This window comes from Delphinus delphis, chromosome 9, assembly GCF_949987515.2.
Source record: "Delphinus delphis chromosome 9, mDelDel1.2, whole genome shotgun sequence".
Lineage (NCBI taxonomy): Eukaryota > Metazoa > Chordata > Mammalia > Artiodactyla > Delphinidae > Delphinus > Delphinus delphis.
The window spans coordinates 32,630,704-32,645,588 of NC_082691.1; the positions used below are offsets into that span (position 1 = coordinate 32,630,704).

Sequence of the window (14,885 nt, forward strand, 5' to 3'; positions counted from 1 at the left end):
AAAGATTTTTTTAATGTGAGAGTATATGTTGAATATTGCTTGAGAGATCTAATTAGGTTTATAAAGCTTTAAAGTTATGTAATCAAGACTTTGCCATAAATGTTAACAGATTACATATTAGATATGAAATGTGGGGGTGGGACAGCAACTGTAGAGAGTCTCTTGCTGAGCGCTGGTGGAGAGAAAAAGGTTTTAAATCACGGTTTCAATTTTGTGGTCATTTTGCTTCTTGTCCTCCCTAGTCTTTAGTGGTACCTATAGTCATAACTTATTCACCATGGAACCCAGGTCTAATGGAAAGAAAATTTTTTTACAGGGTCACAGTGTGTGGTAAGGACAAAGAAAAACTTTTGTAAACTGACACACACTATTGGTTTTTCATCTTCTATTTCTCTAGCTACTTATACTACATTTTATAAAATTCCATTAACCTCTTCCTCATATAATGCATTAATATTTCAGGTCCCATTTTTAATCTTTGTACATTTTCTATTTTTCTTAAGATACTTTTCCTTTTTTGAAATTTATAAAAACTTGTCATCTGAGGGAATTTTTAAGTTTTACCATATTTAGATTTGTTTTGAACTGGCTTGACTTGGTAATTTAAAATTACATGAATGCCAGTTGAAATTTTCACTTTTTGTAATTTTATGGTATAGTTTAATATTTCTGTGAAATTACACATGTAATTAAAAATATTTCTACATTGTACTGAAGATTTTTGACTCCATGTAAAGACAACTAAAATGCTTGAGTATATTACTGTTCTTAAAGAAAACACAACTAATGATAAATTAACTAATGATTTGAATTTTCATTCATGTTTATAATTCAGTACTGTAATTATTTTCCTTTTTTAACTTACAACAACAACTAGATAAGAAATCTCTTTATAAATTAGTCTCTTTGTCACCTCAGTTTAGTGCAGAGAATAAGTTATAATGGAAAAGAATTTGCCCCTTAGGGTTAAGAAGCCCTTGTGTAATCAAGTATTATGAAAGTTACTGAAATCGAAGCTTTAATGAAGAATGGTATAGAATGTTATCAAAAGACATGAATATCTTTGAAGTGATCTTAATCCCACTGTTGGAAGGTGCTTTCAGATTACACTTGTGGCAGATAATATACTACATTACTTTATATATGGGAAAATAAATTTACGTTTAAAAATTAGAAATGTACTAATTTTCATTTCAGATCTGCTCTCCACAGTGGCTGGTGTCTTTCTACATTATTGCTTATTCATGGATAGTTTTACAACATATCTCTAGCTCTGATTCCTTACTTTTTCTCTAGTACAAAATTCCTTGCTTTCAGGATCACTTTTATTGCATGCTATGATGTCAGCTACCATGGAGGGCTAATTAACAAGGTAAATGTTATATTAAACACAGAGAATGTAATTCAGGGCCCAAGCTAGCAAAGGTTCAAAGGTTTGCTAACTTTTTCATTCACTGAGCAAATGTTTATGTATCTATTAAGTGTGAGTCAATTTAAAAAGGTGAAATTGTAACTTAGATTTTAAAGAATAGATTAGATAATAAGTACAAGATAGGAGTAACCTGGTTTGGAAGCAATTTGTATGAGAAAAGTTTTTGGATTTAGCTGACTCCAAGCGTAATATGAGCTCTTTCTGTGAGACTTGATTTACTGATACAAGAAACTCAACTAACCCTAAGCAGGATAAATTCAAAGAAAAACACACCTAGATTTATCATAGGCTGCTGAAAACCAAAAATGAAGAGAAAGCTTCATATAAGAAGATTTAGGCTTCATATAAGCTTATTTCAGATACCTCATGGCACGCATACATTAGATGATTCACTAGAAGAGCTCACAGGATTCAGGCAGTTAACACTCACAATGCTTTATTACACTGAAAGCATGTAAAGCTGAATCAGTAAAGGAAAAAGATGCATCAGGTAGAGTCAGGAGGAAACCAGGCACAAGCTTTCAAAGTCCTCCCTCATAGCGATCACATGGGACACACTTCTTCTCCTGAAGTGAACTGCAGCAACACACGCAAAGTATTGCTGACCAACTCACTGAAGCTGACATAAAAAGAAATAGAAGAATTTTAATAGCTCTACATCTATTAGAGAAATTGAATTCTTTGGGTAGGCAATCATTTCTTCAATGGGGCACAGAAAATACTAATCATGAAAGAAAAAATGGTAAATTGGACTTCATCAAAATTAAACCCTTCTGTTATTTAAAAAATACCATTAAGGAACCAAGATGGTGAAGTAGAAGTATGTGCTCTCACTCCCTCTTGCGAGAACACCAGAATCACAACTAGCTGCTGGACAGTCATCGACAGAAGGACGTTGGAACTCACCAGAAATGATACCCCGCATCCAAAGACAAAGGAGAAGCCACAATGAGATGGTAGGAGGGGTGCAATCACAGTAAAATCAAATCCCATAACTGCTGGGTTGGTGACTCACAGAGTGGAGAACACTTACACCACAGAAGTCCACCCACTGGAGTGAAGGTTCTGAGACCCACGTCAGGCTTCCCAACCTGGGGGTTCAGCAACGGGAGGAGGAATTCCTAAAGAATCAGACTTTGAAGCCTAGTGGGATTTGATTGCAGGATGTCGACAGGACTGGGGGAAACAGAGATTCCACTCTTGGAGGGCACACACAAAGTAGTGTGCACCTTGGGACCCAGGGGAAGGAGCAGTGACCCCATAGGACACTGAACCAGACCTACCTGCTAGTGTTGGAGGGTCTCCTGCAGAGGTGGGAGGTGGCTGTGGCTAACTGTGGGGACAAAGACACTGGCAGCCGAAGTTCTGGGAAGTACTCCTTGCTGTGAGCCCTCCCAGAGTCCGCCATTAGGCTCACCAAAGAGCCCAGGTAGGCTCCAGTGTTCGGTTGCCTCAGGCCAAACAAACAACAGGGAGGGAACCCAGCCCCACCCATGAGCAGTTAAGCGGATTAAAGTTTCACTGAGCTCTGCCCACCAGAGCAACACCCAGCTCTACCCACCACCAGTTCCTCCCATCAGGAAACTTGCACAAGCCTCTTAGATAGCCTCATCCACCAGAGGGCAGACAGCAGAAGCAAGAAGAACTACAATCCTGCAGCCTGTGGAACAAAAACCACATCCACAGAAAGAGAGACAAGATGAAAAGGCAGAGGGCTATGTACCAGATGAAGGAACAAGATAAAACCCCAGAAAAACAACTAAATGAAGTGGAGATAGTCAACCTTCCAGAAAAAGAATTCAGAATAATGATAATGAAGATGATCCAGGACCTCGGAAAAAGAATGGAGGCAAAGATCGAGAAGATGCAAGAAATGTTTAACAAAGACCTAGAAGAATTAAAGAACAAACAAACAGAAGTGAACAATATGATAACTGAAATGAAAACTACACTAGAAGGAATCAATAGCAGAATAATTGAGGCAGAAGAACGGATAAGTGACCTGGAAGACAGAATGGTGGAATTCACTGCTGTGGAAAAGAATAAAGGAAAAAGAATGAAAAGAAATGAAGACAGCCTAAGAGACCTCTGGGACAACATTAAACACACGAACATTTGCATTATAGGGGTCCCAGTAGGAGAAGAGAGAGAGAAAGGACCAGAGAAAATATTTGAAGAGATTATAGTCGAAAACTTCCCTAACATGGGAAAGGAAATAGCCACCCAAGTCCAGGAAGCGCAGAGAGTCCCATACAGGATAAACCCAAGGAGAAACACGCTGAGACACATAGTAATCAAATTGGCAAAAATTAAAGACAAAGAAAAACTATTGAAAGCAGCAAGGGAAAAACGACAAATAACATACAAGGGAACTCCCATAAGGTTAACAGCTGATTTCTCAGCAGAAACTCTACAAACCAGAAGGGAGTGGCATGATCTACTTAAAGTGTTGAAAGGGAAGAACCTACGACCAAGATTACTGTACCTGGTAATGATCTCATTCAGATTAGGCGGAGAAATCAAAAGCTTTACAGACAAAAGCTAAGAGAATTCAGCACTACCAAACCAGCTCTACAACAAATGCTAAAGGAACTTCTCTTAGTGGGAAGCACAAGGGAAGAAAAGGACCTACAAAAACAAACCCAAAACAATTAAGAAAATGGTCATAGGAACATACATGTTGATAATTACCTTAAACGTGAATGGATTAAATGCTCCAACCAAAAGACACAGGCTGGCTGAATGGATACAAAAACAAGACCCATGTACATGCTGTCTACAAGTGACCCACTTCAGACCTAGGGACACATACAGACTGAAAGTGAGGGGATGGAAAAACATATTCCATGCAAATGGAAATCAAAAGAAAGCTGGAGTAGCAATACTCATATCAGATAAAATAGTTTTTAAAATAAAGAATGTTACAAGAGACAAGGAAGGACACTGCATAATGATCAAGGGATCAATCCAAGAAGAAGATATAACAATTATAAATATATATGAACCCAACATAGGAGCACCTCAATACATAGGGCAACTGCTAACAGCTATAAAAGAGGAAATTGACAGTAACACAATAATAGTGGGGGACTTTAACACCTCACTTACACCAATGGACAGATCATCCAAAATGAAAATAAATAAGGAAACAGAAGCTTTAAATGACACAATAGACCAGCTAGATTTAATTGATATTTATAGGACATTCCATCCAAAAACAGTAGATTACACTTTCTTCTCAAGTGCGCAGGGAACATTCTCCAGGATAGATCACATCTTGGGTCACAAATCAAGCCTCAGTAAATTTAAGAAAACTGAAATCATATCAAGCATCTTTTCTGACCACAATGCTATGAGATTAGAAATGAATTACAGGGAAAAAACATAAAAAATGATATATGCATAGATGTATGTGTAGAACTGTACACTTAAAATGTGTACATTTTATTGTGTATAAATTATACCTCAAAGTTGATTTCTAAAAACTAAAAAAAAAATGTTGTGAGGGGAGGTAGGAATTAAAAACAAGCATACAACTCTTTTGAGAAGTTTGAGTATAAAACAAAAGCAGAGAAATGTGGAAATAGCTGAAGAGGAAATAAGGTTGAGAGTTTTTTAGGGGGAGTGAGTTAGTAGAGAGGGAGAAATTTAATTAGGGAGAGAAGGAGGCTTGTTGGAGCAATTTCTTTAGGTAGACAAGAAAGGTTGGTTGTGGTGTGTAATTCAAAGGATTGACCGCAGATAGGATCATGGACAGTTCATTTATAGTTAACAGAAGGGAAGATGGAGTATAAAGATACAGATGCTTTAAGATTGGTAGACATTTGGGAGTTTGTGGAAGTTCTCTTCTGATTGGTCGGTGAAGTAGGAATTAAAATCATCAGCTGAGAGTAGGAATGGGGAGATGGTTTTGGGGTTTTGAGGATCAGGTAGAATGCACAAAACAATTAAATAGGACAGTAGCAAAGTGAATGGACTATGGGGAGGAGGACACTGCATGATTACCAGGCGGCAGTAAGAGCTCAAGTCAGGTTCCTGGTCATAAGTTTTAGGTGTTGTTTTAGTTGTTTTCTCCACCTTGTTCAGCTGCATGGGTGCTCACATGGACTAGGTGGAGAGTTGGATTTTACCAAAATTATATTTTTGCTAAAGGAGTAAAACTAGTAAGAGCAAAGGAGTTGAGGGAGCATATTTAAAATGGTGATTATAATTGACTAAAGAATTTGAAATGGGTAAGGAGAGAAAGGAGAAGGTTGGAAGGTGACATTAGATTCATGTATGGTCAAAACGTTTTGGGGTCTGAGTACATAAAAGTGTGTGCCGAAAAGATAAGAGGAACAATCAGAGTGGGTAATGACAAGGACTAGGGTAATGGTTCTCCAAGTATCATCTTGAGACCTCTCGGGGTCCTGAAGACCCTTTCATGGTGTCTGCAAGCTCAAAACTATTTTCATAATAATGAAAATATGAGTAGACTGTGGCTACATGATAAGTGATGACTAATGAAATATGTGCTCATGTGTTCTTGTGCTTTTAAATTTTGTTTTGTTTTTGAATACAGTAAATGTCAATTGGATTAGATCCTAGAACAGAAATACATCAGAGCCTCAATAATGTTTTAAACAATTTTAGATTTATAGAAAATTTTCAAAGATAGTACAAAGAATTCCTGTATACCCCAAACCCAGTTTCAGTTTCTCCTAATGTCATCTTATATTACCATTGTACATTTGTCATTACTATTACTTTGCTATTAACTAAATTTCAGACTTTTTTTTTTATTACTATCTCTTTTCTTTTCTAGGATCCAATCCAGGAGACCATATTGCATTTAGTTGTTATGTCACCTTAGTCTCTCTGGTCTGCGAGTCTCTCAGCATTTTAAATTTTTCATGACCTTTTAGTTTTGAGGAATATAGGTCAGATATTTTGTAAAACATTCCTCAAATTGAGTTTCTTCTAATGTTTGTATCATGATTATACTGGGTTTATGGCTTTTTAGAGGTAAGGTGCCCTTCTCATCATATCAAGGGTACATGATATTCACATGACATCATGGGTGATGTTAACCTTGATCAAGGCAGTGTTTATCAGATTTCTCCACTATAAAGTTACTGTTTTCCTCTTTCCATACTCTCTTCTTAGGAAGGAAATCACTATGTCCAGCCCATTCTCACTGGGGAGGCGGCAGAGACTAAACTCCTCCTAGAGGGGGAAATACCTATATATATTATTTGGAATTCTTCTGAAAAAAAGATTTGTCTCTTATTCTCTAACATTTATTTATTTGTTTAGTCATTTTATTTATATCAATATGGACTCATGTATATTTATTTTATACTTTGGGTAATAATTCACTACTACGTTATTTGTTCTGTTGCTCAAATTGTTCCAACTTTGACCATTGGGTGTTCTTTCAGGTTGGCTCAATATTTAAAAGTGTAAATGTTTGGTCTAGTTCATGATAATAGGATTGAGTTGCTGAGGCAGGGAAGAAGACAGTATTGTTGTAGGTGATTTTTAGGAATTCAGAGTTCAGGGAGTGAGAAGGAAGAGTAGTTTCAAAACATGACAGTGAGCCAGAGCTAAAATCATCTAGAAATGAAAGGGAGGAATTGAATGATAGATGACAGCTTTCATGAGTTTCGGAACAGCGTTGGGTGGATGGTTCGAGGGGAGAGAGGGAGAATGATCTGAAATGGTAATATTACCTCTAGGGCCAGTGGTTTCTTCCAGGGCTATGAGAGGAAAAGCAGTCCTCTTTGAGAAGATTGCAGGGAAAGCAGTGTCTTCAGAGAAGAGTCAGGCTTCTTGTTAGAACAAGAAGAAAGTGATAGTGAGAGAACTGTTGAAGATATACAGGATTTTGCTGGTAACAGATTGTCAATTCCAGAAGGCACAGTGAAAGAGAACCTCCTTCCAGTATTAGGGTGGAATAGGAGATGAAGGTAAAATAGAGGGCCTGCAAAGAGTTACGAAGATCAGTGTGCAAGGGCTGAGTGTAACCTGGGAGCTGTAGTTTCTTGTGGTTCCTGACATCAACAGCGGGGAAGGGAAAATGACTTTAGTCCTGGTGGAGGCAGGTAGTGGTGGTGAGGCTGTGAAAGTTTCTGGGGGGTGCTGTTTTGAGGTCTCCCTTTTGAGCTCTGCAGAGGAAGGCAAAGAAGTATGGAGAGGGACAATTTTACTGAGTATTCATGTGAACTCAGTTATGCAATTGAGGGCTTCCGTTTGATCTCTATCAAGTGAATGATAAGAGGCCTGGAGCTGTCTGGTGTTACTAATGTATAGTATATACACAGAAAACTGCACAAAACATAAGTGTTCAGCTTGATGAATTTTCACTAAATGAACACACCTGTGTAACCAGCACTTCGATCAAGAAACATAATATTACCAGAACCCAAGAATTAACTGCCTCAAGAGCAACCACTCTTCTGATTTTTAACAAAATTGATTAATTTTGCCTGTTTTGGAAGTTTATATAAATGCAATTGTATAGCAGTACTCTTGTTTGCCTTCCTTTTCCCAATATTGTGACATTGATGTAGTTATAGTTTGCTTATTGTCGTTGTGTAGAACTCCATGTATGATATACTATAATTTATCCATCCTACTCTTGATGTACACTTGGTCTCTTTCTAGTTTTTGACTATTTACAAAAACTGCTGCTGTGAATGTTCCTGAACATATCTTTCAGAGACATATATTCACATTTCTGTAAGATATATATATATATTTAAAATTAATTTATTTTCGGCTGTGTTGGATCTTTGTTGCTGCACGTGGGTTTTCTCTAGTTGCAGCAAGCGGGGGCTACTTTTCATTGCAGTGGCTTCTCTTTGTTGCAGAGCATGGGCTCTAGGCTCACAGGCTTCAGTAGTTGTGGCACGTGGGCTCTGTAGCTGTGGCTCGCGGGCTTTAGACTGCAGGCTCAGTAGTTGTGGCGCACGGGCTTATTGCTCCTTGGCATGTGGGATCTTCCTGGACCAGGGCTCGAACCCGTATCCCCTGCATCGGCAGGCGGACTCTCAACCACTGTGTGACCAGGGAAGCCCAAAAAGGGCTATTTTTTATCCTGAAAAAATAAAATGCATATCTCTCAAGTAATTCTTCATGTATGAATAAATGAATTAGTGAATATATATTTTTTTCTTAACCATTTTTTTAAATGGAAATTAGACAACAGAAACATTAGAATGTATTCTTTGCAAGAACCTGTGTTGTTCATTATGAAGTATCTGTATACTTTGATAGACAGCTGAGTAGAGGCTATACAAGTTGATATTCTTTGATAATAATATTGCATAGTAATAACACTTTTATTGCAAGGTACTGTAATAAGTGCTTTTATTTACATTTTTTCATTTAATTCTCACAATAATCCATTGAAAGTAGGTACTGTGGTTAGCCCTATTTCGTGAATGAAAAAAGTAAGGCAAATAACCTGCCCAAGGTTATACTATAAGTAAGAATAGAATCAGGATTCAGTTTCTGTCAATTCTGTCCCGGTTTCTACTACATGATAATGCTGATTAAAATTAAGAAGGCTAATGCAGGGTTTGTGCCTGACTTAGGAGGTTAGGAAATTCAGCTAGAGCTAATAAAGTTTCCCCTCAAGAAACAGTTTTTAAGTTCATTCTCCTATAGATGGATGGGTGAAGAAAACTACATTGTACTTTGACAGAAGTTTTGCTTGAGATAAATTTGTTTTGCATTTCCTTTAGCTTCCTTTTTTCTTATGTATACTTAAGTAAATTCCAATCTTATGAATAACTATTGTTAAGACTAAGGTCATTATCTTGGATATTACCACTTTTACTTCTGTTTTATGACTATTAAGCTTTCAGGGAACCAAGTGGCTTGCCTAGATAGATTGTTACTGTAGTAAAGAACTGAAATATAAGCAGATTAAATTAATGCTTTCTATAAAGTTAGTTTTGGATGCACGTCTTCTTATATTTTCAGTTTTAAAATGTTTTTCGCAGTTTTCTTTTTTTTAATGAATTTATGTATTAACTTATTTATTTTTGGCTGTGTTGGGTCTTCGCTGCTGTGTGCAGGCTTTCTCTGGTTGCGGCGAGTGGGGGCTACTCTTCCTTGCGGTGCGCGGGCTTCTCATTGCGGTGGCTTCTCTCATTGCGGAGCACGCGCTCTAGGCGCGGGGGCTTCAGTAGTTGGGGCACGCAGTAGTTGTGGCACAAGGGCTTAGTCGCTCCGCGGTATGTGTGATCTTCCTGGGTCAGGGATCGAACCCGTGTCCCCTGCATTGGCAAGCAGATTCTTAACCACTGCAGCATGAGGGAAGTCCCTCTACAGTTTTCTTAAGATGCATTATCTACTTGGAATTATTTAATTGAAACTAGGGGAAAATGTCCAGTATGTTTTGCAGCTGGTATTACTAAAAGCTGAATGAAAAATTGCAGAGCCAATTTCATCATGTTATGATATTTATACTTTTGTCAAAATTGTTGCTTTTTTTTTTTTTTTTTGGTGGTACGCGGGCCTCTCACTGTTGTGGCCTCTCCCGTTGTGGAGCACAAGCTCTGGACGCGCAGGCTCAGCGGCCAAGGCTCACGGGCCTAGCCGCTCCGCGGCATGTGGGATCTTCCCGGACCAGGGCACGAACCTGTGTCCCCTGCATCGGCAGGTGGACTCTCAACCACTGCGCCACCAGGGAAGCCCAAATTGTTGCATTTTAATGCTTGTTTGTGCACATTGGTTTTGAAATGAACCCAGTAATTTATGTTTGAAACTGCTTTAATTTCACAAGTAACAAAGTAGCTAAATTTTATAGGATTACTTCTATTCTTGGTAATCTGACTATAAAGAAAATATATTCAAAATTTTAACATTTTTCTATGTTAATTTTCAGGTTGAAGGTTTAGAACAGATGTGGAAAGATGTTCACTTCAGAGAAAGGGGTTGTGGAGGAATGGTTGTCAGAGTTTAAGGTAATATTTACTGTTTTAATATAATAGTTATATTCCAGAGAAGTTGTGTCTGTGGTTTAAATTCCAGTGACTTTTTTTTTTTAATGGCTAAAAAGCTAAATATCTGTGGAAGCAAAACAGTGTTCCAAAAAATCTTATTAGGGGATTATTTACACATAGTAATCTTTCCTAGGAAATTGACTCCTTTTTTCACCAAGTAGTTTAGTTTGTTTTCTCCCTTTTATGGCAACACCACAAAGAATGGTTAAAGTCTCTGAAAGTTGATGTTATTCTCTCCAACCAGCATGAAAGATTCACTGTTGAAATGTTTCTCCCAATTTGGGGGGCACTGGGAGTGGGCAGATCAACGATGAGGAGGAGATGGGAAGATATTTGCCCAACTTTCTATCAGTGCATCTTTCTCTAGTTGGCTAACCCAGTGCCTATATAAGCGGTATATAACTCTTGGTTAGTTGATGAAGAAAAATAAAACTCTGTTTTCTTGTCTCATGAACTCTTCTTTATGATAGTTAAAATAGTGTTCCTTTAACCAGTTAAGTAACTTCTTTTTGTCCCCTGGGTCTTGTTGTTACACATAATTATGTGAGCTTCCTGATCATGAACCACAGGAAGGAAGGGTTTGGGCTGAAATTGTCATTTTTTGTCCAGCCAAGTTAGCCCAAGCCCTCGGACAAAAGTCAGACTTTTTGGCTTGTTTCAGTGAGGCAGACTATACAATAGGTACCCTGTAGGCATCTCACCAAACAAAGGAAAAAATAAAATTGTTATAGGATTTTCAGAAAAGGTGAAATTTAAACGAAACAGTATTTTGATAGACTCAAAACAAAGCAGAGCTATGTGTAATGGGGTTAAAATCTGACCTGGACTGTGAAGTGGACCCAGGGTCATGTTGTCTTGGGAACTACAAAGTTAACATCTGTGTGGAATGTTCGGTTCAGAAACCCCTTATCTGAAGCCTGCTTCTCTGTGTCTAGGTGACTTAGATCCTCCTGCCAAGAGTGGGATGTTTCATTCTTAACCGATATATGTTTAAATGACAAAGTTCTTGATATCTATGGTTTTAGATTACAAGGCTTCTCACTAAGTAAGAATACAGTAGTCATTCAAAAATGGAGGTTATGACACTTTTTAGCTGCAGTATGTCCTTGAGAGAAGCAATGTTTCCTGTTAATTTTGTAGCTGGCCTTACCTGTCATTTTCTCATCCTGATGAATGACAAAGGTTTTCATTTTCTCAGCTTTTATAGTCATGAATTGAATATCTTTCTATGGATCCCGTAACTCATCATAAAGTGATGTAGTTATACATGCACTTATAAAAGGGCACTGTATATAGTATACATATTTTAATAGTTTGATTAAATCTGGTGTGTGCCTTTTTTTCTTACATATGTTGTCTTTGTGTTTTTAAGCTTTTTTCCTGCTTCAAGAGTGTTTAATATGGTTCATTACCATGATTTTTTTTTTTTGGCAAGTTGATTAAAATTGTCAAGTTTAACAGTTGAATACTACTTCTAGGGCATCCTTATATTAATGATGAAGTAAAATTTGCAAAAGCAATTAGAGCCAGTTAGCCGTTCTTTACTATGGGAGTTGTGTCAAGAGGGCTCGATAAAGGATGTGAGGCTTAGGGGAGGATCAACTATTAAGGCAAATAACTGAAAATCATGACTAATTCTCTTCCCTTCCCATCTTTTTGTTTATTTCTTTCCCTTCCTGCGAAGGAAACTTTTCCTTGAGAGGAGGGGAGTAAGATCCTGGGCCCCATGAAATAAAAGGTTATTTAACTTTCCCCTAACGCGCCAAAATTAAATTTACCCAATTTTCAATCAATTTGACATAACAAATGATTTAAATTATTGTCAAGTATAAGGGAAGATATTTCCTATTCCTTGGTTAATTTGGTAGGCATTTCTGAAAATTATTTTGAATTGTGTTAATGTGTGTTGAATTCAGCTCTGTTTATATTTGATGAAGAGATTAAGATTACCAGACAAAATCAGCAGCATAGTAAAAGCGATAGAAGATAGGAAAGTGCATGAGAACAAATCTCCCAAGTATACTTTTATAATTGAATATATTGTCTTTTGAAATGATTTGTGATGTTAATTATGTATTTTGGTGAAAATATTTAAGAAATAAAGTTTAGGGATCATCTATCTATCTACCTATCTATCTATCTGTCATCTATCTATGCCTCTGCTTGGTTGTTTAATCTAATAACCGTCATGCTAATAAGGCCAAGGTCATCATGATTAATAAAGTAAGTGGTACAGAGTACATGGGGCTGAGAAGTCAGACACCCTTTGGTCTAATCATAATTTTTCCTCTAGGTGGTTTTACGATGTTGGACAAATCACATAACTTCTTTGGGTCTCAGTATCCTCACCAGAAAACCTGAAATAGGTGGTCTTTGAAGATGATTTTAGCTGTGCACTGTTCCATGGGTACAGTCTGAACTCCCAACCTCATAACGTCACTCAACATTCTCTCAAATGCACAAAGACAATGCAGTTTGCTTTGGGCAATTTTTATTTCTTTTTTCTTCTTTGCCTTTGGAAAAACTAGTATTTACTCTAGCTATGGGCCCTCATTAATATTCTCTTAGTATACCAACAAAGAGAATTAGACTCAGACTTCATTATTTTAAGGTTTCATGAATAGTTAGTTCAATCTCTGTCTTTACAAATATTTATTTGTAAAATATTATCTTTTTCAGATTGTATTGTGTTTTTCTTAATGTTATATATAGATTTATCCGCCAAATTTTTGATTTTCTGGTAGTCACTGAATCGCAATATGTGACTCAAAATCTAGTCTTATGTGTAATGTTGTTGGTCAGAATTGTTTTATTTATTGGTTCTCCACCCATCTGTCCATCTTCATTAATTCTCTTCCACCCAACCCATATCACTTCCTTATATTTTATAAAAGCCATCTGCCAAATGATACTTTAGTATGAAGCATCTGTCTTCTTCAAATTTTGCCAAGACTAATTTCCTACCATAATGTCCCATTATAACTTCTTTTGTCTCCAGTTCTGCCTTCTGAAAAGTGAGAAAGCTTAGCTGGTATTTAAGAAGGCAAGTACCTTTGAACTAGTACAGTGTAAGAAAGTTTAAAGGTTTGCTGTCATAGTATTTAAATCCATAGGCTCTTTTAGATCTTAAGGTTTTCAAAGCACTGTTCATAAACACAGCAATTGTATTTTCTCTCCTTCTATAGACAAAAGTAACTTTTCCCACATTCACAAAATGAAATAATGACAGAATTGTGATAAAATATAATAGTTCACTTCCCTAATTTTTGGGAGATCCTTCCTCTCATTTAGCAGTAGTAGCCTAGGCCCAGGATATTTTCTAGAACTTGTCTTTTCAGAAAAGAGCTGTCCTTTTGCTTTTGGCTGTTTCACAAAAGATATTTTACCTCATGAGGGTTAATTGGTACATAAACTGAAAATTGTAGTTCACATTTTTAATGACTCTTCCAGTTTTAGCCTAGATAGTGTATGTAATAATGTTTCAATTCACTAATCATTTTTTAAGATTTATTTTTCAATTCACTTGGTTTAAAATTTTATGTTTAGACACGCGTGTGCACATGTGCACATACACACACATATATTAATGTGTTTTACATGTATACTTAGGTTTGTTATCATTCAGGTGATTGGAAATCTGTTGTTTATTTGACTATTATTCCCTTTTATATAAATTCCATCAATATTAGGTTTACTCTTGATCAAATAACAGAAATGGAATGTTGCCTGGAGATCTTTTGCTACATGCTTTTGAAATACTGAAGAAAGCCCTAATCTCCTCTTTGTGTAAGCAGCTGCAGTGAAACTCCCAGCTTCCGTCCCCCCCAACCCTGGAAGAATTGTGGAAGGTTCCCAGATAGTTCACATTTACTTACCATTCTGGTAAACAAAACTATCTTAATAAATTAAAAAAAGAAGCTATTCACTCATATATCCTAAGGTGAAATGTGACCTATTTTTAAAGAATCTACTGAAGAGTAAACAGTGACAGTATTTATTTCTTATTTTGTTCATCTATATAAATGTCTTCAGCAAAGATTTGAGTACGAGGCTTTGTGCTGTATGCTGTAGATGGAGAGATAAGATAGTTCTTGCCCTCAAGGAGTTCACAGTAGGGTAAAAATGAACCAAATGTCCTTATTATAAAAATTAATGCTGTTTAATTTTCTGTGTCTATTTATGCACACACCCACCTATATACACTAACCATAACCCATTTTAAATCATGAAATACTAGGATGTGGGACATGTAAGAAATAGTGTATATCTTGGCATGACTGTTAGCAGTATCTTGAGACATTATATCTACTGCAGGATTAACATTGTTGATTAATTGGTTGATTGATAGAAATAATTTTCATGGGAAAAAATAATGACTTGGGAGACAGAAGTTGTTAAGGAAGGGGTATACTCTAGAAGGATAGGTTTTTATCATTTGTTATGATGAAGTGGGTTTTTGT

At 36.8% G+C, this 14,885-nt stretch overlaps 1 protein-coding gene across 3 annotated transcripts in view; it reads left to right on the forward strand.

Annotated features, from left to right (window-relative positions):
• HYCC1 (hyccin PI4KA lipid kinase complex subunit 1) overlaps positions 1-14,885 on the forward strand; it is an 81,066-nt gene that overhangs the window by 24,638 nt on the left and 41,543 nt on the right. For all 3 annotated transcript variants that reach the window (XM_060020392.1, XM_060020393.1, XM_060020395.1), the window contains exon 2: positions 10,308-10,386. In XM_060020392.1, the coding sequence (XP_059876375.1) occupies positions 10,336-10,386 (51 nt within the window). In that variant the 5' untranslated portion in view covers positions 10,308-10,335. The remainder of the gene's footprint in view (positions 1-10,307; positions 10,387-14,885) is intronic.